The sequence below is a fragment of the Littorina saxatilis genome, linkage group LG17 (assembly GCF_037325665.1).
Source record: "Littorina saxatilis isolate snail1 linkage group LG17, US_GU_Lsax_2.0, whole genome shotgun sequence".
Taxonomy (NCBI): Eukaryota; Metazoa; Mollusca; class Gastropoda; order Littorinimorpha; family Littorinidae; genus Littorina; species Littorina saxatilis.
This window is the reverse complement of record NC_090261.1, coordinates 48,307,319-48,332,835: the sequence shown is the minus strand read 5'-3', so window position 1 is coordinate 48,332,835 and position 25,517 is coordinate 48,307,319. Positions and strand designations below refer to the sequence as shown.

The following is a 25,517-nucleotide window of genomic DNA, read 5'->3' as shown; positions in this document are numbered from 1 at the left end:
CAAATCACGGTTTTACAGTTCCCCTTTGAAATCGTTGATGTAGCCATCTGTCAGCTATTGCCTCAGGAAATATTTGGATGACTTTTTTTCCAGGCGTTTCCTATGATTGCTGTTTCCTTGTTTTCGAAGGCTGACGATTGTACGTGTTGCTTAGGGCATTGTTATGGGGGCGAGGACGCCCCCATTCTATACTGATAGTTTAGAGGTTGACCATGGGCAGCGCCATTTTGTTGTGAAATACGTCATCAGTTTGTGTACACAGGAAGTTGTGACATCCGTCACCCTATGGGAGGGGTGAAGGCAACATTGTTCATCTGTAGAAAGTTGTGAAATCCGTCACCCTATGGGAGGGGTGACGTCAAAATTGGTCATCACAGAGTTTGTGTAACACAGGAAGTTGTGAAATACGTCACCCTATGGGAGGGGTGACGTCAAAATTGTTCAACAAAAACATGATATGTCGCATTGTGCAGGGTCAACTGCAACAAACTCAAACCGAGCCATTCATACCTAGCTGTATTTGAGAGACTTATATACCCGACATTTTTATTTCTTATTTTTAGCACAGGTGTAGGAAAAATCATGAACCAAAATGTTATTTATTTTCTAATTTAACATTTTTTTTACAAATATGACCATGGTCTTTTAAACATACAGTGACATTAAACATTGTTATGTTAAAAAAAAGAAAAAAGAAATAAAGCTTTTGTGCACAAATCAGAAAATACATTGTACATTTTACCTACAGGCCAAACAGTGTCTGTTGGCGGCAGAGGGCCCAGCAAGTTGCTATTTTTAGATCGATTAAAAGTTGTCAAGAACAGGCGCTTACATTTGGATGTGTCCACTGATAGTAGGTTTGGTTGTGATCAATCAGAATGATGTAGGAATAAAAATGTATGACAGTTTGGTATGATGACATGTAATTCAAATATGCTGAAATGTAATATTATACATGATATAATATTATTATGGCTGTTGCCATGACCATGAACCCCAAGAAAGGTTTAATGTTATGTAAAATCAAAATACCAAAATCAAGCACCTACTAATCTGGTCCACGGTGCGGCTTGGACCAAAAAAGGATGGACACGCAACTCGCTCAGCCAGCCAGCGCTGCGAGACTTACAGCGGCCAACTTCGCCGCGGCGCGCTCATTGGCTAAGTATTGAACTTGCGTCAAGGCCGATGCGCGTAGATTCCCAGAATGTTTACTTTCGGTTAGATTCTTCGACAGCATTCGCAGAGGTGACTGCCGTATTGTGTACCGCAGTCAGAAGTAATTTATTACTTTTGGGAGTTTAGTAACGTGATATCAGTTTTCAATTGTTCGTTCACTTATATTGCTTTCAGATTTAACACACAAGAAACAGTAGCACGGTTTTCGTTGCGAAAATGTGCATTGGCAGTGCTACGCGATCGAATTGTGTATTATGTACACGCGGTGTTCTTCTCAGGAAAAGACCGAAGCGACATGTGACGTCAGTCGTTCAGCCCGCGAGCGGTGGGATGGGGGGGTTCACATGGTTTGTTTGTTTCAGAACCACACCCATATACACACATTTCACATGTAAACCATTTGTCCGCCCCCTGTCGATATTTATCGACTAAGTTCCTTGTCCGTTCATGCTAATGGTTTTCCACTTTAAGGTATAGCAAATGTTCAGTTCTACGGCAAGCCATTTTGTTGATTAGAAAAAACAAAACAGTCTGGTCCCATTACAATAAAGGTCATCTTTGGGAAAATGGTTTCTTACCCGCCGTATAGTAATGGCGTCTTGGTCCTGTACTCAAGGTTTGCCGTGAAAAGAAGTGAAACATAAACCTAACAACGACAAGATCGTGACACTGTGGTTTGGTTTCAGAGAGAGAGAGAGAGATATGGGGGAGCAGCAGGGCAGGATTACAATTCCAACTGTTAACCGTTCTGAAATTGACAGACAGCACAATTCCCTGGTGCAACTTTTGCATGTGAGCAGTTTTCAGGAGAACTACACCATCTGCTAATGTAGTAGGGCCGGTAGAAGCAGCGAAAAACTGAGCTGCTGCCAACATGGGATTTCGTTTCCGTGCCGCTCCATTTTGCCAGAACACGCAAGAAGCCACTCGACCCCCATCTCTCTCAGGCACTGCTAACCCACATCTCCCTTTCCACTCGTTTTCTTTTCCTCTTCCTTCACTTTGGAGTGAAACAACAACCACAAATGTCACGAGAAAAACAACCGAAGAGCCAGAACTGCTAAAGCACAGTTGCTAGAAGTGTAGAAGCCAGATTCAAGCATAATTATGGTCACTGTTTATGAGATCAAAGGGCAGTGGTACCTTATTTTGTATTTTGTTGCATTCCCTTTGAATTTATATCACATCCGCTGAGTGGATGGAATAGTGCAATGTTTTCTTTGATCGTAAAACATGGCTATGTGTTACTTTTTTTGAGTCATTGTGGCGGCTGTGTAAAGATGTACCTTCCTGGTCATAACAAAATGGGAAGCAGTCTGTTGAAAAAGAACGGCGTATGGTCAGCGTGTGTCAGAACATTTTGTTGGATATAGTATTGCATCCACTGGAGAAAATCATGGAAAATAAACAGATTGCACAAGAATAATAAGAAGCCAGACTGCCTTACACGGGAAGGAGGGTGTCTTGAACGCAGTAAGCCACCCTTCAGTTTGGATTAGTTTTAATGCATTTTGCGATCGATAATGGAAATGCCTGTCGGCAACGATTTTTCCGTTCAGACACTTATTCTGCTTTGGAAACATTCTAAAGCTTGGGCAGAAATAGCTTTTTCGCCTTTGTTCAGTTCAGGGTGTTGATACATGTTCTTTTCCTATTCCCGTTTTAAAACTAAGTTAGAGGACAATTCTGCGCTGATAGTAAATAATATATAGTCTCTTTCGTTGCAAATGGGAATTCATATCGACAATTAAATGAATGAATAAATAAATAAATGTATGTAATAAACAAACAAAAAGATGTAATCTCACAGTCGTTAAAAAGAGGCGACGTGTGTTTGTGACCTCGTACTTACACTGTCCGCGAGAACCTGAATCGACTTTGGTACTCCTTCGAACCAATGGAAAGACATTTTCAACCGCATAGCTGCTGTAAAGTGAAAGGCAACTCAGAATGAGTTGAAATATGTGCGTTCTACACAGTGGAGTCAGACATGAGTAGGTTGAGTCTGGTAAGAGTTTCGGGTGTTCAGTTGGGAATGGACGGATAGCACTACACTAAAAAGCTTTTATTGCCACAAACAGTTAGATGCTGCTTATATAACATACCGGTAATTTGTTCTGCGCCCTCCATCTGTCGCAACTACTTACGTTGGATGGGTAACCGAAAGCAGGCAACATGGGGAGATAAAGCGTGGAATTAGTGTGTGATGCATAGGCTTCCCAGTCTGCGTAATTTTATCTGTCTCAGACCCCTGACGGTGTAATAAGTAAAGCTGTATTGTTTCGGATCATTTGCTCCCCCGCCCTCTCCCTCTTTTTTCAACCTCCTGTAACCTTATTTTTTTGTAAAAAGGGAGGAGAGATAGAGAGAGATACAGACAGACAGACAGATAGACAGATAAGTTCGAAATATTATGTCGATCAAACCATTGGCATTGGCCTGGATTCTCGGTGGTTGTATCTGGTTAAAAGTTCATCTGTATTTCAATTGTTAAATGCTTTCTTTGGACTTTTTTAACCGGAAAAGAGCATCTCCTCACGATTCACGGTCGTCAGATGTTAACAAAAATAAAATGATGTGAGTGTAAGTTTATGACAGACAGGCAGAGAAAGTTCACTTGATTCGCTTGATGACGTGTTTACCGCAACAAGATGGCTTTCTCTTTTTGATGCATTATGTCATCGGCAGTGAAATTACCTTGCCAGTTGCTCACCGTGCTTTACAAACGAGAACAGGTTTGGCTTTCAAAAAGGCGGAAGAAACCATAGAGTACAGATGGGGGCGAGAGAGACCGAGGTAGTCTCGGAGGGGTCATCGAGCATATCGATATTCAAGTTCTTCTGCGAGAAGCCTTATAGCCTTGAAAAACTTGTATAGCATAAGGAAGAGGGGGGAGAAAGAAAGAAGGAAAGTGTGTGTGTGTGTGTGTGTGTGTGTGTGTGTGTGTGTGTGTGTGTGTGCGTGCGTGCGTGCGTGCGTGTGAGTGAGTGATTGAGTGAGTGTGTACGTTGTGGAAGAGGGGCTGGAAGTTGCGTTAAAAAGAAAATTGGAAGGTAGTTTAAAAAAAATTAATAAAAACCGTACTCTTCTTGTGGATTGATTGAAAGATTGCCTTGATGCACTGAGTACTGAAGGGAGACATTGAGACGAGGGTGGGTTTCAAAATGTTCTTGTTGTGACGAAACCAGATCTTCTGTATACCGAGCAACCGAAAAACACACAGACGCTAGAACAAAACAGCCGTAATGTGTCGGTTTTAGAAGCTACATCTTCTTGTGAGAAATGATGATGCACCAGAACAGTACTGTCGAAAGACTGATGTATTACACAGAACAGTTGTGGCGCCGATTTTCTCGCACTCAGTGCTGGATATCGGGAGGATCTGAGCCACCCCCACCCCCATGCATACCCCAATCCCATTCTCCTGTCCCCACCCCCTAACTTCAGTTCATTTTTGCTACCAGTACCAGTCGATCGAGGAAAGCAATCATTGCTCTACTAGATCATGTCAGCGAGGGAAAATTGGGGTCGTAACACTTCAGCCGTAACTTTCAGATAGAGAGTGTTGTTTGCGACTTGCGAATGGCATTTCAGGTCGAAGTTAGTCCGTATCTCTTGGAAGCGAAAGTACTCTCAGTGAATGAAGAAACATTAACACTTTTTTCCACCTTTTCTACTTGGCTCCCTCTTACTCCTTCCATTCGTTCTTCTTCCTTAACTAGCAAAATGTTTTATAATTTTAAAGTCAGTCAATCACTCTGTTAATCAATGAGATGATCAACAAATCAATTCATTATTTAGATAAAAAGGTCAAGGGTCAGTTACTCAGTCAATAGTTAGTCAATAGTCAATCATTCAGGCAGGCAGTCAAACGGTCACTTTCAACCTCTAGACTGAGCAGTGTCGAATGTGAGTGAATCTGCCGGTCGGTTGCTCAATCAATCAGTTATAACTGTCAAAATAGTACGAAAACTTCAAAAGAGACAGGTTTGCCACGCAGGCGATACAAGTTACGATGAGGTTCCAAGATCAGTCTATAGTTAGCACGTCAGTCTAGTTCAACAGAGACAAGATGCACTGTCAGCAACAATTGACCAAGTTCCCCATCTTATCTAGTATTACAGCAAAAACACCTCACAGCATATTTCCATCAAGCAAACGAAGACAACAGAAGACTTGAGGAGCCTGTCTGGCACGGAGTCAGTGGTTGCAGAAACAGGTTTCTGACACCTTCTCTCCCGTGTGAACCGTCTTGTAAAGCACTACAGATCCGTCCAGCCGTTTACGCGGGGTAGGTTTCCACTTGGACACATACTTGAATTAAAAGTTCTGCACGAATGGATGCTTTATGTGCATGCAGAGTGGGAATTTGTGTCGTTGTTGCCGAATAAGTTTTCATAACTGGCATCCATGCCAATCTCCTATAATTATGGTCCGCTGGACCCAAAAAGCAACAGCTATCAAATCAAAACCATGCCAATCTACGTATTTATTACAGCAGATTTGTTTTAATCCTTCACTGTACATCAAGCCAGGTTGTTGATTGTTTTGTCGTAGTACAAGCAGAGGGCTGCTCTCATTCCATGTTAACAACCATCTTTGACTGGTCTATGGTGGCGTACGTACACGAACGTTAACACAAGGAGTATTTATACCTTCAATTTAGTAACTGGCACCAGCAAAATTATTTCAGAAGAAAATGTCCACTCTGTACAAGAAACAGCCACGCTGTTGATGTTTGGCATGAGTTCTTGTAGAAGCCCGGTATGCTTCTATTTGATATCGCATCTGAAAGTCTGAGCATGTTTGTGACTTGCGTGGGTAGAAGTGTATCTTTCAGCTTGAAAGTAAGACAACAGAGACGCGCCGCACGTGTGGTCTCGGTGCGGACGGAAGCACTGTAAGAAGAAAAAAAACCCCAGGAGAACAATGCTAATGAAGCAATTCCCATGCAGGAAAAGAAATCAGTATTTCCTGGTCTTGTCTTCCATCAGCCGGTGTTTTTGATGTCCGTGTCAGTGCGTGAGGGTTTTGGTGTTGCGGGTATTCGTGAGGTTTTGGTGTCGGTATGCGTGAGCTTTGTGAGCCGGGTGTTTTTGGTGTCCGAGTCTGTGTGCGTGAGTCCCCCCCGCGGGTTAGGGGGAAGAATTTACCCGATGCTCCCCAGCATGTCGTAAGAGGCGACTAACGGATTCTGTTTCTCCTTTTACCCTTGTTAAGTGTTTCTTGTATAGAATATAGTCAATTTTTGTAAAGATTTTAGTCAAGCAGTATGTAAGAAATGTTAAGTCCTTTGTACTGGAAACTTGCATTCTCCCAGTAAGGTAATATATTGTACTACGTTGCAAGCCCCTGGAGAAAATTTTTGATTAGTGCTTTTGTGAACAAGAAACAATTGACATGTGGCTCTATCCCATCTCCCCCTTTCCCCGTCGCGATATAATGTTCGTGGTTGAAAACGATGTTAAACAAATAAAGAAAGAATGTGTGCGTGAGTGTGAGCAGTGTTTGTCATTATGCGTGAGCGTTACGTCTGCCAAACGGGGATCAACGAAGAGGTAGCTCAAGCTCCTTGACTGATGATGGAATTGTGTGACGTAATGAGAGCTTCTGGGAAAAAAAGTTTCTTGTTGCTCCTATATCTTCCCTCCTTTTTTTCACTCCCTTCCTTCACTCCCTTCATTCACTCCCTTCCTTCACTCCCTTCCTTCACTCCCTTCCTCTAATTCAAAGGAATTCAATGACGTTAGTGAGTCAAATTCTTTGACATCGTTGCTTTACAGTGTTATATTTGCTGGCACCGTACACCACTCTCTCTCTCTCTCTCTCTCTCTCTCTCTCTCTCTCCTCCCTCCCTCCCTCCCTCCCTCCCTCCCTCCCTCCCTCCCTCCCTCTCTCTCCCTCCTCCCTCCCTCCCTCTCTCTCCCTCCTCCCTCCCTCCCTCCCTCCCTCTCTCTCTCTCTCTCTCTCTCTCTCTCTCTCTCTCTCTCTCTCTCTCTCTCTCTCTCTCTCTCTCTCTCTCTCTCTCTGGACGTGTTAACGTTCGTGTACGTACGCCACCATAGATCAGTCAAAGATGGTTGTTAACATGGAATGAGAGCAGCCCTCTGCTTGTATTACAACAAAACAATCAACAACCTGGCTTGATGTACAGTGAAGGATTAAAACAAATCTGCTGTAATAAATACGTAGATTGGCATGATTTTGATTTGATAGCTGTTGCTTTTTGGGTCCAGCGGACCATATAGGAGATTGGCATGGATGCCAGTTATGAAAACTTATTCGGCAACAACGACACAAATTCCCACTCTGCATGCACATAAAGCATCCATGCGTGTGGAACTCGTAATTCCACTCCATAAAGGTGGAAATTTATCCGACCCAAATAATTTTAGACCCATTTCCTTATTACCGGTACCCATTTTATCCAAACCATTGGAAAAACATATTCACAAACATTTGCTCGAGTACATAGAAAGCAGAAACCTTTTCCATCAATTACAATCTGGTTTTCGAACAAATCACTCGACTTGTCACAGCGCCCTTAATTACCACGCTATGCCACACCTGGTTGTCTGCAACAAACCGATCTGAAATCAGTGGTGCTGTGTTTCTTGACTTTAAAAAAGTGTTTGATCTTGTTGATCATTCAATTTTATTGAAGAAATTACAGTTGTATATCAGAAACAGTTCAGTGTGTAACTTTTTTGCTTCCTATTTACAGGACAGATCTCAATATACTGCCCTAAACTGTAAAATATCTACTGAGGAGACTGTGAAATGCGGGGTGCCTCAAGGGTCAGTGCTTGGGCCGATCTTGTTCTGTCTGTATATCAATGATCTGCCACTGCACATTTCTGATAGTAATGTAAGAAGTGATTTTTTTGCTGACGATTCTTCTCTTCATTCAAGTGGAAAGTCTGTTCCAGTAATAGAGTCCTCTCTTTAAACAGCTTTAGACGATGTAAATAACTGGTGTAGTGCCAATGCTATGCTTGTCCATCCAATAAAAACTAAAAGTATGGTAATTGCAACCAGACAAAAACACCAGAATTCTCCACTCAAAATAAATCTTACTATTGGTACCAATCAATTGAACAAGTTCAACAGCATCGCGTTTTAGGGGTAATTATTGATTGTGAATTCAAGTGGCGGGCACAATTACAGCATACAGCAGTCCCTCTCATGAACGGACACCCTTGGGCCATAGCAAAACTGTCCGTACATGGCAGGTGTCCGGTCACGGGAGGGGTGACCACACCACCCCCTCCCCCATACACTCACACAGAGACACACAAACAACAGGATTGAGTCTATGCTAATCACTTCTTGTGGCTACTAAACAATAACAATAAACTCCTAATACTTCTTTAAACGTTCTGTAAAAATGATTTGTATGAAAAATGTTGAAAAGAAGAGATAAAATAAATCCTCAAGGCAGTGAACACACTCGATCACTATGCACTGACATACGAAAGCAGCCACACAAACACAGCACAGAGGAGCGTGTGCAGATGCTTTGCAAGAATAAGCTTGAAAACCAGTTTGAAGAAATAGCAGCAGTCATAATCATGTAATTTATTTTCTTCTTGTCTGGCTTTATTGACTGCATGCCGATCATGTGGCATGGCAGTGACTTTTCACTCTTCAGTCGGAAATACACTGTACATAACACAGCTCCCTCTCTCCCTCACTAATGCCTACCCCAAGCGGTGACAACTGATGCTTGGAAATTGTGTGGAAGAGTACACCTCTCTATTTCTCTCCAATGCTCTTCCTGCTGACATGTAGTGACACCGGACACCCCACAGAGTTTAGCCAGCTACCCCTCCACCCCCTCCCCCCCTCCCTCTCTCTCACTCCCTCCCTCAAGCCGGGTACAGCCGGTTTGGGGCTGTGGCCAGAGAGGCCAGCTGCTGTGGCCAGAGAGGCCAGCTGCACTGTTCACTCAGAGCAAAACCAGTTGACTGTGTGTAACTTTTGACAAAGCAAGACAACTGAAGGGTTCACAGATTAGGCAACCGACTCACTGGTCAACCGTCAAGGCTGAGAGGAAACAAGAGTATCTTGTCAATGAAAGAGGTTACACACAGACACACCATGCTGAGAACTGTGGCCGGGTTTTCACTCTCTTTCGCTCAGGACCTTCATCGACTGTACATGTGGTTTCTGTTGTTTACGTCCAACAGACAAGAATAAAGAGCACAGTGCAGTTTCATGTTGGCATCTTCGCATGTACTCCACTCCTGACCAAAACTACCCCCCCCCCCCCCCCTCCTGATGGGTACACGTGCACTCAAGTTATCAGTGACTGTCATCAGGCCATTGCGGCTGTGATCTTTGTACCAAGAGCCGGACTGCTCTGTTATCGATTTTGTTGTGGTGAAAATTTGACATGGTCTGTCCGTACATTGGAGGTATGACCTGCTGTTGGGACCGAAAATGAGTGTCCACGTTTTGCAGATGTCCGTTTAAGGGGGGGGGGGGGGGGGGGGGGGGGCAAATATAGAAGGAAAACACTCCTGTACATGTCAGGTGTCCGCTCACGCCGGACCATTGTAAGAAAAGGCGTAGCCTTAAATCTTAATCCTTGTTAAATAAAGTTCAATTCAATTCTCTCTCTCTCTCTCTCTCTCTCTCTCTCTCTCTCTCTCTCTCTCTCTCTCTCTCTCCCTCTCTTTCTCTCTCTCTCTTCATCTTTTTTCTCTGTTTTTCTTTTCTTTTCCCACGTCCCACCCCTCCCCTACCACTCCCTAACTTGGTCACCACCCCAGCCACTGCACAAATCCATCACCCTGATTTAGTGGTAAGGCGTCCGCCCCGTGATCGGGAGGTTGTGGGTTCGAACCCCGGCCGGGTCATACCTAAGACTTTAAAATTGGCAATCTAGTGGCTGCTCCGCCTGGCGTCTGGTATGATGGGGTTAGTGCTAGGACTGGTTGGTCTGGTGTCAGAATAATGTGACTGTACTGAGACTTCTGTCTTGTGTCTGGCGCACGTTATATGTCAAAGCAGCACTGCCCTGAAATGGCCCTTCGTGGTCGGCTGGGCGTTAAGCAAACAAACAAACAAACAAACAAATCACCCTGATTTGTCATGCCAGACCTGTTTCCATTGCATAATCAATATCATGTTCACATAAAATGTTTTTTGAAAGCACTTATTTTAATTATTTCTAGTGCTGACTGTTAGTGTTACCAAATGATAAAAGACATGTCGATAAAATGGATATCAGCATGAGCAGAAAGGCTGCTGCTCTGACTTAGACTTGTAAATATACACACAGGCACAGATAACACTTGTTCACCAACGTACATACCAGATGATTATTTTGTTTAAAAATTACATCTTCTTCTTCTTCTTCTTCTTCCTCCTCTTCCTCCTCCTCTTTGTCGTCCTCCTCCTCCTCCTTTTGCGTTCCCGGCCGTGCAGAGCTTCTTTCTAATCAATGCTTTGTGTGTGGTGCAGGAGGTGCTGTACGTGGCGCAGCAGGACATGCAGCTGGCAGCGTCCACAGCCTTCCTTCAGATCCTGCAGGACAAGCTGGTGCCCCTGCAGAACTACGCGCAGACCTTCCTGCAGACCATCCTCACCAGTGTCGACAGCAAGGATCCAGGTATGCAACGGTTGGAGCATTAACTGATGATAATTTCTGAGATTTTAGTGGTTCAAATCTGTGAATGTTGAAATTAAATTGGCTACCTGTCAAACATACTGCTGCTGTTGGGTTGGACAGTTTTTTTTAATTTAATTTTTTTTAATTTGTGTATGCAACGACAGTTCTAATAGTCACTACATGCTCTTTCCATCGCGCCATGCAGCTGTAATCAACAAGGGTAGTTGGACAGTGAAGCCTGCATGTCAGGTAGAAATATAGACAGTTTCTATCATCACCTCTGAATCATTAGCACTCAGTGCATGAACACTAGGCAGATGGCTCAGAAGTGTGTGGTGCATTTTACTCAGGAATGAGGATTCCAAGTTTGAAAACTGTGTTAGAAAATAAGGAAATTTGGACATTGATATGTGTATATTTTATCATACAGTAAATGGAAATAAAGATCTTTTCAGTTGCTTCTTTCTTGATGAGGCAAACTGTTACATTTAAGTCGAAACATTTATGAACTCTGGAATATTGTAGGTTTAATCTGCTTGTAGAAAGCTTTGTGAAAAAGCACGTAAAACGCTACGAGCTGTGTGGAAGCACGACGTACTACATAAATGTTCCATTAGTATTATTTCTAAAGACAGATTGAGATGAAGATATTCTTTCATGTGTTTGCAGAGGTTGCTGCTGCGTGGTTGGAGACATTGTTGGATGTCATCGACCTGCTTCCCACTGAAATCATCAAAAAAGATGTAGGTCCTTTTGTATTTTCTGTCTTGCTTTTCGCCAGAGATCCGATAGGCCTTATGTCCAGTAAATTTGATTTTAACTTGATGCTTCCGGCACAGAACCTCATGTTGTCTGTGCCGTAGATCCCATCTAGACCAATGATAATGATGTTAAATTGTGATACAGATGGAGTTGAAAGTCAAAGTATGTGACCCAGTGCCTAGCAGGGATATGTGCTTAAGCATGTTGCAGGAAACATGCAGTCAAGGTGATTTATTAAAGTGATGAACGTTACACACACTAAGACTAAGAGGCATAGGAGAGTAATGCCTGAGATAACTCGATCAGCAAAAGGAAAGGTATGAGATCTGCAAGTACTGCCCAATCACTGGTTTTCTCTGTGTAGGCTTTGTAAAGCTTGATATTAATTGAGCGAAGTCGACTTCACAAAGCTTGTTGAACTAAGCTTTGGCACTGAATATTTGGAAAAGGCATTTCGCGGAGTCAAGTTCAGGTTTTAAATTAAGGAAGGCTACTAGGTGTCTGTAAGAGTGTTTGCTGTTTCAGATTCTGGGTATTGCAATCAACACGTGTTGGTAAGAGTGTTTGCTGTTTCAGATTCTGGGTATTACAATCAACAAGTGTTTGTAAGAGTGTTTGCTGTTTCATATTATGGGCATTGCAATCAACACGTGTTTGTAAGAGTGTTTGCTGTTTCAGATTCTGGGTATTACAATCAACAAGTGTTTGTAAGAGTGTTTGCTGTTTCATATTATGGGCATTGCAATCAACAAGTGTTTGTAAGAGTGTTTGTTGTTTCAGATAATGGGCATTGCAATCAACACGTGTTTGTAAGAGTGTTTGCTGTTTCAGATAATGGGCATTGCAATCAACACGTGTTTGTAAGAGTGTTTGCTGTTTCAGATAATGGGCATTGCAATCAACACGTGTTTGTAAGAGTGTTTGTTGTTTCAGATTATGGGCATTGCAATCAACATGTGTTTGTAAGAGTGTTTGCTGTTTCAGATTATGGGCATTGCAATCAACATGTGTTTGTAAGAGTGTTTGCTGTTTCAGATAATGGGCATTGCAATCAACATGTGTTTGTAAGAGTGTTTGCTGTTTCAGATAATGGGCATTGCAATCAACATGTGTTTGTAAGAGTGACTTTGCTGTTTCAGATAATGGGCATTGCAATCAACACGTGTTTGTAAGAGTGTTTGTTGTTTCAGATTATGGGCATTGCAATCAACACGTGTTTGTAAGAGTGTTTGTTGTTTCAGATTATGGGCATTGCAATCAACACGTGTTTGTAAGAGTGTTTGTTGTTTCAGATTCTGGGCATTGCAATCAACACGTGTTTGTAAGAGTGTTTGTTGTTTCAGATTATGGGCATTGCAATCAACACGTGTTTGTAAGAGTGTTTGTTGTTTCAGATAATGGGCATTGCAATCAACACGTGTTTGTAAGAGTGTTTGTTGTTTCAGATTCTGGGCATTGCAATCAACACGTGTTTGTAAGAGTGACTTTGCTGTTTCAGATTCTGGGCATTGCAATCAACAAAGGCCAACTTCAGCAGCCAGTGCCGGTCAGGTTGTCCTGCTGTAAGATACTCGGCAAAATCGCCACCAAGTTTGAATCTTTTCTGTGAGTATTTTCCCTAAATATATTTTTACGTTAGGGCGAATTAATCATTAATCAAACAGGCTTACAGCATCAGATTGCTTCAGGACAGCTGTAAAAGTTTTAAAGATTGTTTTGCTGTGAGATTTCTTTCACTTTCATTTTTGTTCGACTGTTGAAATTTTCCTGTTTGACGTGTTCATATTTGGAACATTGAGAGGGATGTCATTTGGTGTCGGCAGCCTAGCTGCAAAACATCAAATTAACTGTTCAAATTGTTGAAAACTTTGTTATCATTTAAGCAGAATGGCTGAACTTACTCAGGGAAGTAAGCTAGGTGTTGCCAAGAACTCCCCACTTAAAAATTCTGAATATAGCTGAAATTTGTACGGCAGATTAACATATTCCTGAGTGTGTAAATGATGTGATTTTGTTTGTTTCCAGGATCAAGAAAGACATACTTCCTGTGGTTCAGCAGCTGTGTCAAGACGTAGAACATGAGGTTCGAGCCTGTATGTGCTACCAGCTTGACTCGGTTGCTAGGGGATTAGGGTGAGTAACGCCTGGCTTGTGGGACTATTTGTGTGAACTGAGAGAGAGAGAGAGAGAGAGAGAGAGAGAGAGAGAGAGAGAGAGAGAGAGAGAGAGAGAGAGAGAGAGAGAGAGAGAGAGAGAGAGAGAGAGAGAGAGAGAGAGAGAGAGAGAGAGAGAGAGAGAGAGAGAGAGAGAGAGAGAGAGAGAGAGAGAGAGAGAGAGAGAGAGATCACATTGATGACAGTCAGTGATTGTAAGACAACTTTTAAAAATGCATAAAGACCTTTTACAGAATCAGTGCTAGCTGTCAGAAGTAGTATTCAGAAAGGGGGAGGGAAGGGGGGAGCGTTGACGTACTTCATCATAGAACTTTGCTAGAAGAAAACATCAGAGAAGTGACAAAAGACTTATCACTCTCGCATGAATTGTACATAATTTTCTTCCTGTCTACAGACTAGAGGCCACAAAAAGTGCAATAATCACAGAGCTGGTGGAGCTGACCAGTGACGAGGAGAGTAACGTGCGCATCGCCGGCCTGGACACTGTTGTTGAAATACTCCCCATGCTGGACAATGGTAACACTCTATGTTGTGTTCGAAGTATTTTTCACAAAGTCATATATATATATGGTCGGAAGAACTCGACATGGCCTATTATGTTAGCCAGTTCTCACCACCAGAAAGTGATGATCATTTATATTTGTTTGTTCTTGCTGTGTGGACTTCAGTTGTGTGTTGGCATTCTAATGTGTGTCACTCACTGTGCATGTTTATTGAGGGTTGCGTTAATAGGAAATTTCCAATTTATTGTGTTGAAAGTTTCTCTGAACATTAGAGGTTAATTTGTCAATGGAGCATAGACATACCAATATTTTGTTTGATTGATTTCTGCCTGACAAACATGTATTAGATCACTTTAGACTTAGTTGACTGGTTTAGGTAACAGAGTGAGCAGTTCCTACGAGAGCAAGAATTTCTGCATATACAAAATTGGCTTTAAAAATGGCTACCGCAATCATGTAGTGCTTAAATTTTGCACATGCCTAAAATGTTGTTTTTTATCTTCCAGATACACTAGTGACGACGATAGTGCCCCTGGTGTGCAAATTGTGTCAGCGAGTAATACAGGCTGAGGATAACACGCTACCTGTGGTGGCCAGGCAGCTGGGTCCACTTTGTCACGGCATGCAGGGTACGTCCATCAGAGCTGCCAACTGCTACGCTTTCGGCGTAGCATGCTACGTTTTAAGAGCTACGCCAAGCTAAGGGTTGCTACGCTTAAACAAATAATGACAAGCATGCAACAGTTACCTCTTTTTGCGAGTCCTGGTACTGATTTCTGCCTACTGTGGCTGTCGCAAAATGGGTCATAATACATTGTCTATACTGAAAGGTGGTCCTGCAGTTACTCTCTAAAGGGCATTTTATGTTCCTGCATTCTTCTGAAACTGTATTAAAAATGCCTATTCTTGTGCAAGAAGGCATAAATGCGGATGTGATAAGACATTTGAGAAAATACTACTCTCAAACACCATTTGCTACGCTGAAAATTCCAAAAAATTCTAAATTGCTACTCTTCAGGCTTCACAAGGTTTGGTAGGTATGGTCCATCATACTGGATTCAGTTTGATCCGATTGCATGATCGGCCAGCTAGCTTTTCCATGGATTTAAGAGAAATGTAAAAAATGAAGAACTCATGGGTACTTGATTTAATTGTCTTAGATATTGTACCATTATGAGTGTAGTTTTCAAACATTTTTCAGACCCCTTTAGAATTTGAGGGATTTTTATGTTTCTTCATTGGGAGCCCTAGCTGACGTGTATTTTCTTGAAAATAAAAGGGATATTAAGTATGGAGGAGAAAAAAAGATTAAACAAAAAAACACGGAGAAACAAGAAACGGAGAAGAGAATTGGAGAAAAGGATTACAAATATAAATCCATGTATTCCTTTTTGAAAGATTTAAAGTTTTTACTATTGAAAAGAAATGAGAATTTCAGGTATATGATGTGTTCACCAGGCACAAAGTCTGCAGCATAGAATGAAAATTGAGATGGTCTAAGGGAGAGAATTTCCACTGGTTGTAGTTATTATCTCTCTTAGTATAATGGCCTTCACCAATGTAATTTCAGCTCAGCGGGTAGCTAAGAAAACTAATGATCGATTGATTGATGGAATGGTTGAGCTGCAAAAGGAAGGAAATTGATTGGTTTCTTTAATCGATTGCAGGTGTCTTAACAGACGAACAGAAACATTGGTTTTTAGATTACTACAAGAAGCTCTGCAGATATGGCATACCAGAAAAAGTTAAAGGACCTGAAAAGGTATGAGTATTGAACATCTTCTGCCCACTCTTAATTACAGCACATCACTTTAATAGTTTTTTGCCACTGTAAGTCAGTTTGTTGTTTAGATTATTTTTTTTTATCATTTATGTCAGTTTTTTTTGGTTTTGTTTTTAATGTAAGAGTGTAAGGCATGGTTGTGGTGGTCATCAGTGTATGTCTGGGTGAAGATATCATTCTGTTGAAACCAAGTCTGTTAGTTGTTCAAATTATGAAAATGCATGAGATACACTAGCTATATTTGTTGTCTGACTGCTTTTTGCTTTTTTTGCCCAAATTGAAAGAAACAATCTATATTTTGATATATTGAACAGTTAAAATCCATAGAAAACAAATCCACTTTCTTTTAATGAACAATTGAATGGATCATATCAAGATACAATTTGTAGCAGACACTGCTGCTTGCATAATTATTTACCATCTTTTTTTTTGCAAGAAACGAGATTTACTTTGATTTTCACAAGTGCATCTGCCGTTTTGTGATCATAGCATGTAGTCAAATGTATAGTCAAACAAGTGTTATCAGATTTTTTAATTTGCACTGAAAAATCTCAGACGCACAAGTATTTTTGAAAACCTAAGATGCACACGTTTTTCCTCATTTGCAACACGTACCTGATTAAGAGTTATAAACCTTAAGGTGGGCAGTTTTGCATTGTGTGACATAAGCATGAAATTTGTAGAACTTTAGCATGCAAATTGTGTGAGAATATTAGTTGAATTTTAGTAGAAACCCAGCAGTGTTTCACTCATAGTCAAGCTACACCAATTAGTTCTACTACATGTACTTTGTGATTGAATACATCTGCTTTCCCTGTTGATTTTGACATTTCTGTTTCTTTCCTTTGTGTTTTGAACTTGGTTTCTGTCTTTCTTCATTCCTAATAGGGAAAAAGCAGGGTAAGCATTCGGCTTCATTCATTTCATTTAACTTGGGGTTCATGACTTTATATTTTTTCCATTATCTAGTTTTTTTGCTTCTAATTCATGTTATAGTTATACTCAAAGCTTTATGGTTTTCATGTGTGTGTGTGTGTGCATTTGTGTGTGTGTGCATTTGTGTGTGTGTGCATTTGTGTGTGTGTGCATTTGTGTGTGTGTGTGTTGCTGAAGGTTGTTTGGTTGCACTGTTTCATCTCAAGTTCTGTTCATCCAGTTGCACCATTTGCCTGTGGATATTTTTGTATTTGTTAACTACAGTAATTGGCTTCAGATGTGGATTATGGTAATGACCAATTGGAAAAAAGTTAAGTTTGCAAGTTTGATCAATCTAAATCAAAGAACAGAACTCGTGAGTCATTGTTTGGCTTAATTGATTCTAAATATCTGCAGTAACAAGTGTGAGAGAAATTAACTATTGTACAGACAGGAGCACATGTGATATGCTTATATATGCGTTTCGGAGCTTATTTTGGGTACAATACATTTCCAAACCTGTGACTCATGAATTTAAGCAAGCCTGTGCATACACTCTAACCTTCTCTTTAGCCATGCTTGTGTTGACTACTAAGCAATTAAAACCCCATAAAACATCACAGAATTTAACAGGATCTGTACCGAATCACTGTGGCTGTGCCTGCAATTAATACACTGGAAGTCAAGTGAACACATGTACCTTACCCTCCCAAGTTAAATGTTAAGATCTTCTGATATTTTCCGGTTTTCAGACCATATGCCTGCTCATAAGCTGATAAAGACACATATAACATGAAAGACTCCTGTTGCTGCTGGTGACATAATTATCTGGTGTCTCGACAGCTTTGAGGTATCACGTACTCCCTGGAGGCTCGTGTTTATTTCAAGAGCGAGTCCTTGCATGCTGTTGTATTCAATAGACAACATGTGCCTTTCAAATTACTTGGGATTTGATCCCTTCCCCAAAACAATGCGGTTTCTCAGCTCTCTTGAGAACAACATGTATTCTTGCTTGCTCTACGTCATAAGAGCTGTTCAAAAGGCAAAGGGACGCAATTTTCCGACAGCACTCGTTGACGAGGAAATTAGTGGGGTTTATACTTGCTTGTGTCTCTCTTTATATATATATATATATATATATGCTTGTGTCCTGCTTTAATCTTTGCACTGATGCAGCTCTGTGCCCTCACAGCTGGATCACAAAACAGTGACATGTGTGTGGTTTTGAACACCTTTGGAGAGAAATGCAATTTTTAAAAAAAAAATTTTAAGAAGCACATTATGATGTGAACTTTTCAAACAGTAGGACCCTTGGAAAGAAGTTCTACAGTGATATAAAATGTGTCTATTCTGTGAATCAGTATAGTTTTTGGGAGAGATAAGCTTTTGTTTTGTTTTCATTGTTGTTGTTTATTTTCTTTGTAATGTCATGTGTGTTTTTTTCTAGTGCATCTTGAACATTTTAGGTAAATACAGGTAGTATACTATTTTTAATTCAGATATTTTTTTCTCTCTCCAGGGTATGCTGTGTCAATCTTTTGATGACTCGGATAGTTTACCGGTAGAAACACGGCGCAGTGCAGCATATAACTTACCTGTGAGTAAATAAACATCTGTCTGTCTGTCTGTGCATGTTCCTGCCTCAAGCACACATAATTCCCAGTGCACACAAATATGCACCTGTACACACACCAATTAACATCCACAAACACACATGCAAGTGTGTGTGTGCACTCACAGAAACACACACACACACACACACACACACACACTCACACGCACTCACACACACACATACACACACACATGTACACGCACACAAACACACACATATACAGTGAAGTCCGGCTGTAGTGATAGACCTATATAGTGATAGTCCGGCTGTTGTAATAGAATTTCTGGGTCCCGGTCCCAGTTGTTCATGTTCTTTGTTAACTTAGTCTGGTTGTAGTGATATTTTTCAGTCCGGATATAGTGATAGTCCGCTTGTAGTGATACTATTTTCAAGTCACGGGGAAGCTAAAGTCCGGCTGTAGTGATAATGTTCGAGAGTAATCTCCCTTTACCAATATGGCGAGCAAAAGCCAGCCACACACTGTGCTTACCTTGAAGCGGAAAATTGATCTGACAATTTTTCATTTAACCCTTATTTCTAAGTGGCCCTTCTCTCTCTCTCTCTCTCTCTCTCTCTCTCTCTCTCTCTCTCTCTCTCTCTCTCTCTCTCTCTCTCTCTCTCTCTCTCTCTCTCTCTCTCTCTCTCTCTCTCTCTCTCTCTCTAAAACAAACACACACACACACACATACATACACACACACACACCGGCTGTTGAACTGCCAGGACGGGGGTAGGTTAACACAGGACATTTGCAAGCCTGACAAAGACGACAGAAGAAACGTCACAAAACGAAATCAATAGTGGTTCCAAAATCACCTTGTTACTGCCTTGAGGCTAGTTTACCAAATGTGCCGCCGCATGTAGCAATAAAAGCTTTGAAGATATCACTACAACTACAAGCGATTGGCCGGATGTAGTAATAAAACCTACAAAAATAGAACTATAACCGGACGTCCGGATGTAGTGATAAAACCTACAAAAATATCACTATAACTGGACGTCCTGGTGTAATGATAGTCCGGATGTAGTGAAAAAAAATTTGGTCCCGAGGGCTATCACTACATCCGGACTTCACTGTACATGCACAAACACACACACACACCATCTGCCCCCATCTCAATAATGATTTAAAATGATTTTCTTTTGACTTGCAGGCAATGGTACACTTTGTTGGTCACAAGAACTTCAAGACAGACTTGTTACCGACATTGACACATCTTTGCCGGGACCATTATCAGGTTGTTCGCAAAACAACGGCTTGTGGCTTCCATGAGGTATCTTCTGTTGCTAATGAAGTTGAAAAAGAGAACAAAAAAATGTGCATCTGTTTGATGCATTTCTTCACAAAGAAAATCAAGATAGAATGAGCATTTTGTGCATTTTAACATTTTTATGAAGTTAATACTGTCAAGAAGAAAACAGAACTCAATTGTCATGTATTTTTGAACAAGTACTTGTGATGGCTTTCTGAAGAAATACTACCGATTTGAGGTAGAATGTATGCTGTTGTATTGGAATATTTTCTTTGTACAGATAAATGCAAAAATATTTATGTGAAGCTTGAAGAGGTGAAAGAATTTACTCGCGAAGAAAAAAACAACATTCTGGACTGGAGCTAAAAAATTTTTTTAAAAGTTATCAGTAAGATCAGGTATCAAGCTGTTTTTATAATTTGAATTTCTTTGTTTGATTGCTTTATCTGTTTTAAGGCAATGTTAAAGAATTTGCATGCTGAGAGAATGTGTTTTATTCCACAGATATCCAAGTTACTGGGTCCTCAAGCCACGATACTCTTTGTAGATTTCATTACGTTGCTCAGAGATGAAAGTATAGAGGTAAGTATAACTGTGGTTTGGGTTTGCCATTTATACACCCAGTCATTGGTGCACTAAGAGCCAATTCAAAGTGTGTGTGTGACTGTGACAGTGTGTGTGTGTGTGTGTGTGTGTGTGTGTGTGTGTGTGTGTGTGTGTGTGTGTGTGTGTGTGTGTGTGTGTGTGAAATGTGTGTGCGTTTTGCTACATGTGCAGGTTGCTACAGATGGAAACAATTGTCATTGCAGGTGTTACAAGGTGTAGTTTCCAATCTCCCCTCTGCTCTTGATACTGTGTCCAAGTCCGGTGCTGGCATGTCGGATGCTAAGGTAAAAGTCTGGATATTGTTTTCCTACCAAGTTGTGTTTATTGTGTAGATTTACTTCCACTCTTAGATATGTTTTCCTTTATAAGACCTGATTTTGTCAGGGGTCTTTGAAGAAAGGTTATTTTGGATACTTTGTGTCTCGGAGACAAAACTAGCGTCTCCCCTGTTAAAGCTTTTTTTTCATCTTTGAGTAGCATGATAAAGAAAACAGGAAAGAGAAAAAAAACCAGCTGCAATTTCTGACAGGCTGGAGTATATAAATTATGCTTGAAATGGGTGTTACTCTTTCGGCTTTTGCCGGATTTCCGGTTTTTGAAAAAATCTGAAGCCGGAAATTCCGGTTTTCCGGGTTTTTTTAAAAAAAAAAAAGCTTTGTTTCGCTAAGTTGAAATAACAAGCAGCGGTTCCGATCCGTCTTTTGACACCGGTTCGCGTGCTTTCTCGGTTCGCTCCCTTGGATTTGCCGCCATCTTGCTTATTATGATTTGGTTTCGTCGGTGTCCAGAAACTTTCTTTCAAACTTGAGCATTTTGGACCCCTGCCTTTCAGGTTTTTTGATTTTTCCCAGAAACACCCATGAATTTTAAATGCAGTTGAACCCTTCTTTACCTCTTCAATGCTGCCAAAGAAACACCAACCAACCCAAACAAATCAATAAACAACAACAAAAACGTGTGGTTCATAATGGAGATACATATACATTTAAGGTTGCTATGAATGCAAATTCAGTCTTCATTTGGGGTGGTCTTGAAAGAGGCAGGAAATTCTAAATGTCAATTAAATATTGTACACATTGGCCACAATATCAAAATTTCATAACGGTTGTTTGAACCAAAAGGTGCTGGGAATCCACTGTACTCTAAAATGCAGAACTTTATTCACTGAGGTCTTCCACATTTCAGCTATCAACAGTGCTGGAGGTGGTGAACGCCTACTTGTCAGCGGAGGCGGTGGTGTTTGCGTCCAACTGCTGGCGCCTGCAGGAGGACATGATGCGCAACATGAGCTGCCTGGGCAAAGTCTGCCCCCAGGACATGATCTACAACCGGGTCATCCCCATCCTCCTTTCCAAGATGAAGAATGGCGTGAGTGGCTTGATTGCTCTCGATCCTTACCCCTCAGGGTCTTCCTTGGATACAATTCCCCCCCCCTCCCCCCCTCCCCCCCCCATGTTAAGACAATATTAAATCTGAGAAAATCATGTCTCTAAAAGGAGGGAGTCTACAGGTTATGAGCAGCAAGAAAGGGATAGGGGTGGGGGGTCTGCCAGTAGTCTGTCTTTTTTGGGGGGGAAAAGGTGTGATATCACATGGACACTGTGACATGCATGAGTGTTGAACTCCACATAAACTGACTGACTGACTAATCTAACTTCACATCCTCACAGGTATCTAGGACCTATTAGGGACAAGATTTTAATACAATGATAAAACTCAACATGATTATCAGTCATTTCTAAGGGAGAAAACTCTTCCAAACGCCATACAAACCTTGACAGAGTTAATTTCCTGACATCATCTATTGGCAGCTGGGGTTTTAGTTAGATGTATGTGCTCAACGCCATGCGTAAGGCGGCTTTCTCCGCTTGTGTTAGGCTTTAACACCAGCATGTTTCTTTATTCATTTGGCTGATTGGTTGGCTTTCTGATTTTCTGTCTGCAAAGTTTACATACACTTTTTGTTCTACACAGAGAGCGCTTCCAGTACGGCATGCTGCATGCCGGTCAGTTCTTGTCCTCATACGCTGCTTACACAAACTGGAACAGCGGGAACACCTTACGCGGTTGTTAATACAAGGTCAGAACTTCAGTTCTCCTCTCTCTCGCTCTCTCTCTCTCTGTCTTTAAAAGTGCAAAAATAAAGCAAACAAACACATTAAAACACATTAATATATGGTTGGTTTTTCACATGGCTTTTGGCTGTCTTGTTGAAATGTACGTTTCAGCACCACTTAATCTCTTTAACTGTGCAGAATCAGCATTGTTTACATGTATATTAAGAGGAATATGTTAACTTACTGTGCTAAGTTGAAGTGGAGGTGATACCCTTTCTGAAAATAAACAAACACCTCATTTTCATTTCAGATTTCTGCCACGGGCGAAGCTGTCGCAGCCGAGGCCTTTTCATCGTCATTTGCCAATACTGCATCGAACTCTACTCCAAAGCCTATTTCAAGGAGCATCTCTTTGACTATATTCTTTCCTTGACCTCTGACCCTGTGCCCAACATCCGCATGCGCACGTGCACCCTGTTGCCGTCCTTGAAGCGCCTGATCAAATTGCCGTACGACAACGCCCTCAAGGGATCCTTAGAGCAGTGCGTGCGGAAGGTGTTGGTCAACGAAAAAGACAGGGATGTGGTGATGGCCATGAAACAGGTTAGCTTTGTGTTCGGCGTTTGTATACAGTCAATTCCGGTTAATCGGCCATCCGGATAATCGGCCAATTCCGGATAATCGGCCAATTTTTCCTGGGACCGAATCTTTTCTTCATACGTAGTTATGTGTTAAAATGTTCGGTTAATCGGCCACTTCGGATAATCGGCCATAGTTCAGTCAGTCCCAAAAGTGGCCGATTAACCGGAGTCGACTGTATTGAGCGTTTTTATATTGAGCGAGTTTCAGTATTTGGTTGTGAATTAGTGTGGTGGGTTTGGGTGGGGTGGTTTTGACGTGGCAGAGGTGAGGGAGAGAAGTAAAGGAGAAGTTTTCTTGCTGCAAACTGCAAAATCTTGTGTATTTTATTGTGCTTTTGTAAAGTTATACAGTCGAACCTGTATGTAATGACAGGTAGTCACTATGGAAAGTAAATTACATAGCAGAAAAAGAACTTGTCAGGCATCCTTTGGGGTGGTCGTTGTGGTTAAGTGGTCATGATTGAGAGATGCTTGCCAGGACAGGTTGAACTGTATTATGTTGTATTTTATACTGAGCGAGTTTCAACATCAGCGAGGTCTTGGAGGGGTGGGGTAGATGTCATGTGGTGAAGGTATAAGGACCAGAACTGAATCAGAAGTTTTCAGTATGTATGGAACTGCCAAAACATTTCTGGTGCTATTCTTGAATTGTATACACCTGCAGATATGTTTTGCTATTTCTGTGTGGTGAACGTATGTATAAATCTGTTCCTCTAACAGAACATTTAAGTCACCTTACCTTTTTACATTTAGTCAAGTTTTGACTAAATGTTTTAACATAGAGGGGGGAATCGAGACGAGGGTCGTGGTGAATGTGCGTGTGTGTGTGTGTGTGTGTCTGTGTGTGTGTGTGTGTGTGTAGAGCGATTCAGACTAAACTACTGGGCCGATCTTTATGAAATTTGACATGAGAGTTCCTGGGTATGATATCCTCAGACGTTTTTTTCATTTTTTTGATAAATGTCTTTGATGACGTCATATCCGGCTTTTCGTGAAAGTTGAGGCGGCACTGTCACGCTCTCATTTTTCAACCAAATTGGTTGAAATTTTGTTCAAGTAATCTCCGACGAAGCCCGGACTTCGGTATTGCATTTCAGCTTGGTGGCTTAAAAATTAATTAATGACTTTGGTCATTAAAAATCTGAAAATTGTAAAAAAAAAACATTTTTTATAAAACGATCCAAATTTACGTTCATCTTATTCTCCATCATTTTCTGATTCCAAAAACATATAAATATGTTATATTTGGATTAAAAACAAGCTCTGAAAATTAAAAATATAAAAATTATTATCAAAATTAAATTTTCGAAATCAATTTAAAAACACTTTCATCTTATTCCTTGTCGGTTCCTGATTCCAAAAACATATAGATATGATATGTTTGGATTAAAAACACGCTCAGAAAGTTAAAACGAAGAGAGGTACAGAAAAGCGTGCTATCCTTCTCAGCGCAACAAATACCCCGCTCTTCTTGTCAATTTCACTGCCTTTGCCATGAGCGGTGGACTGATGATGCTACGAGTATACGGTCTTGCTGCGTTGCATTGCGTTCAGTTTCATTCTGTGAGTTCGACAGCTACTTGACTAAATGTTGTATTTTCGCTTTACGCGACTTGTTATTATTTTTTTTCAGTTGTTGATATTTCATTAATTCAGGTATAATTGTGTGGGTTTTTTTTAAAAATTTTTTAAATGCAGGCAGTGGAAGAGTTGGATCAGATCCACGTGCAGATGGAATCCATGGTAAGTGAAAGTAGTAAAGAAGAATACAGTATTAAATTACATATTCTTACTCCGAATCACATATAGCATTGACACAGTCTGGGATGCTTAGGTCTGAAAAGGTTTACTGTCTAACATTTTTAAAGGGAAGCAACCCCATCACCAAAAGAGCTAAAAATAGCCATGGTAATGAGCACATACTCTGAGAGTTACCTCCCATTGGTATGTACCACGTCACTACCTTTATCACCACGTGTCCAAGATTATACGACTTTTTCAGCACTGACGAGCAGGTTGTTGATTTTGGCTCTCTCGTGGCTGTGTGGTTTGGTGTTGGACATCCACTGGCCACTTACCCGTCTTACTTGCCTTCTGCTTCGTAGTTGGTGAGCTCTTTCCTTTTTGGGTCATTATTTTGACAGGAATTTTGTTGTAGTTGCTGACTTTTCGTTCGTTTTTGGACTTGAAAAATGTTTCAGTAACAGTTTGGCCCCCATTTTTGTTGACAGCATGGCTGACAGTGATAAAATGTGGCTAGGCCCATGTAATGGTGAGGTAAACATAATATTACCTTCTTACTTGCCTCCTGCTTAGTTAGTTGGTAAGCTCTTTCCTTTTTAGTCATTAGTTTGACAGGAATGTTGTTGTAGTTGCTGATTTTTTCGTCCGTTTTTGGACTTGTAAATTTTTC

The 25,517-nt window shown here is 41.1% G+C and overlaps 1 protein-coding gene and 1 long non-coding RNA gene across 2 annotated transcripts in view; one reads left to right on the top strand and one right to left on the bottom strand.

Annotated features, from left to right (window-relative positions):
• Positions 1-25,517, top strand: part of LOC138953631 (serine/threonine-protein phosphatase 4 regulatory subunit 4-like) — a 117,472-nt gene that overhangs the window by 66,803 nt on the left and 25,152 nt on the right. The window contains exons 4-18 of the mRNA XM_070325508.1: positions 10,648-10,795; positions 11,465-11,538; positions 13,056-13,162; positions 13,583-13,690; positions 14,126-14,247; positions 14,741-14,863; positions 15,902-15,996; positions 18,452-18,529; positions 19,702-19,821; positions 20,305-20,382; positions 20,610-20,690; positions 21,592-21,774; positions 22,381-22,486; positions 22,774-23,066; positions 24,803-24,847. Of these exons, the coding sequence (XP_070181609.1) occupies positions 10,648-10,795; positions 11,465-11,538; positions 13,056-13,162; positions 13,583-13,690; positions 14,126-14,247; positions 14,741-14,863; positions 15,902-15,996; positions 18,452-18,529; positions 19,702-19,821; positions 20,305-20,382; positions 20,610-20,690; positions 21,592-21,774; positions 22,381-22,486; positions 22,774-23,066; positions 24,803-24,847 (1,761 nt within the window). The remainder of the gene's footprint in view (positions 1-10,647; positions 10,796-11,464; positions 11,539-13,055; positions 13,163-13,582; positions 13,691-14,125; positions 14,248-14,740; positions 14,864-15,901; positions 15,997-18,451; positions 18,530-19,701; positions 19,822-20,304; positions 20,383-20,609; positions 20,691-21,591; positions 21,775-22,380; positions 22,487-22,773; positions 23,067-24,802; positions 24,848-25,517) is intronic.
• LOC138953632 (uncharacterized) overlaps positions 1-25,517 on the bottom strand; it is a 91,557-nt gene that overhangs the window by 48,854 nt on the left and 17,186 nt on the right. The window lies entirely within an intron of this gene.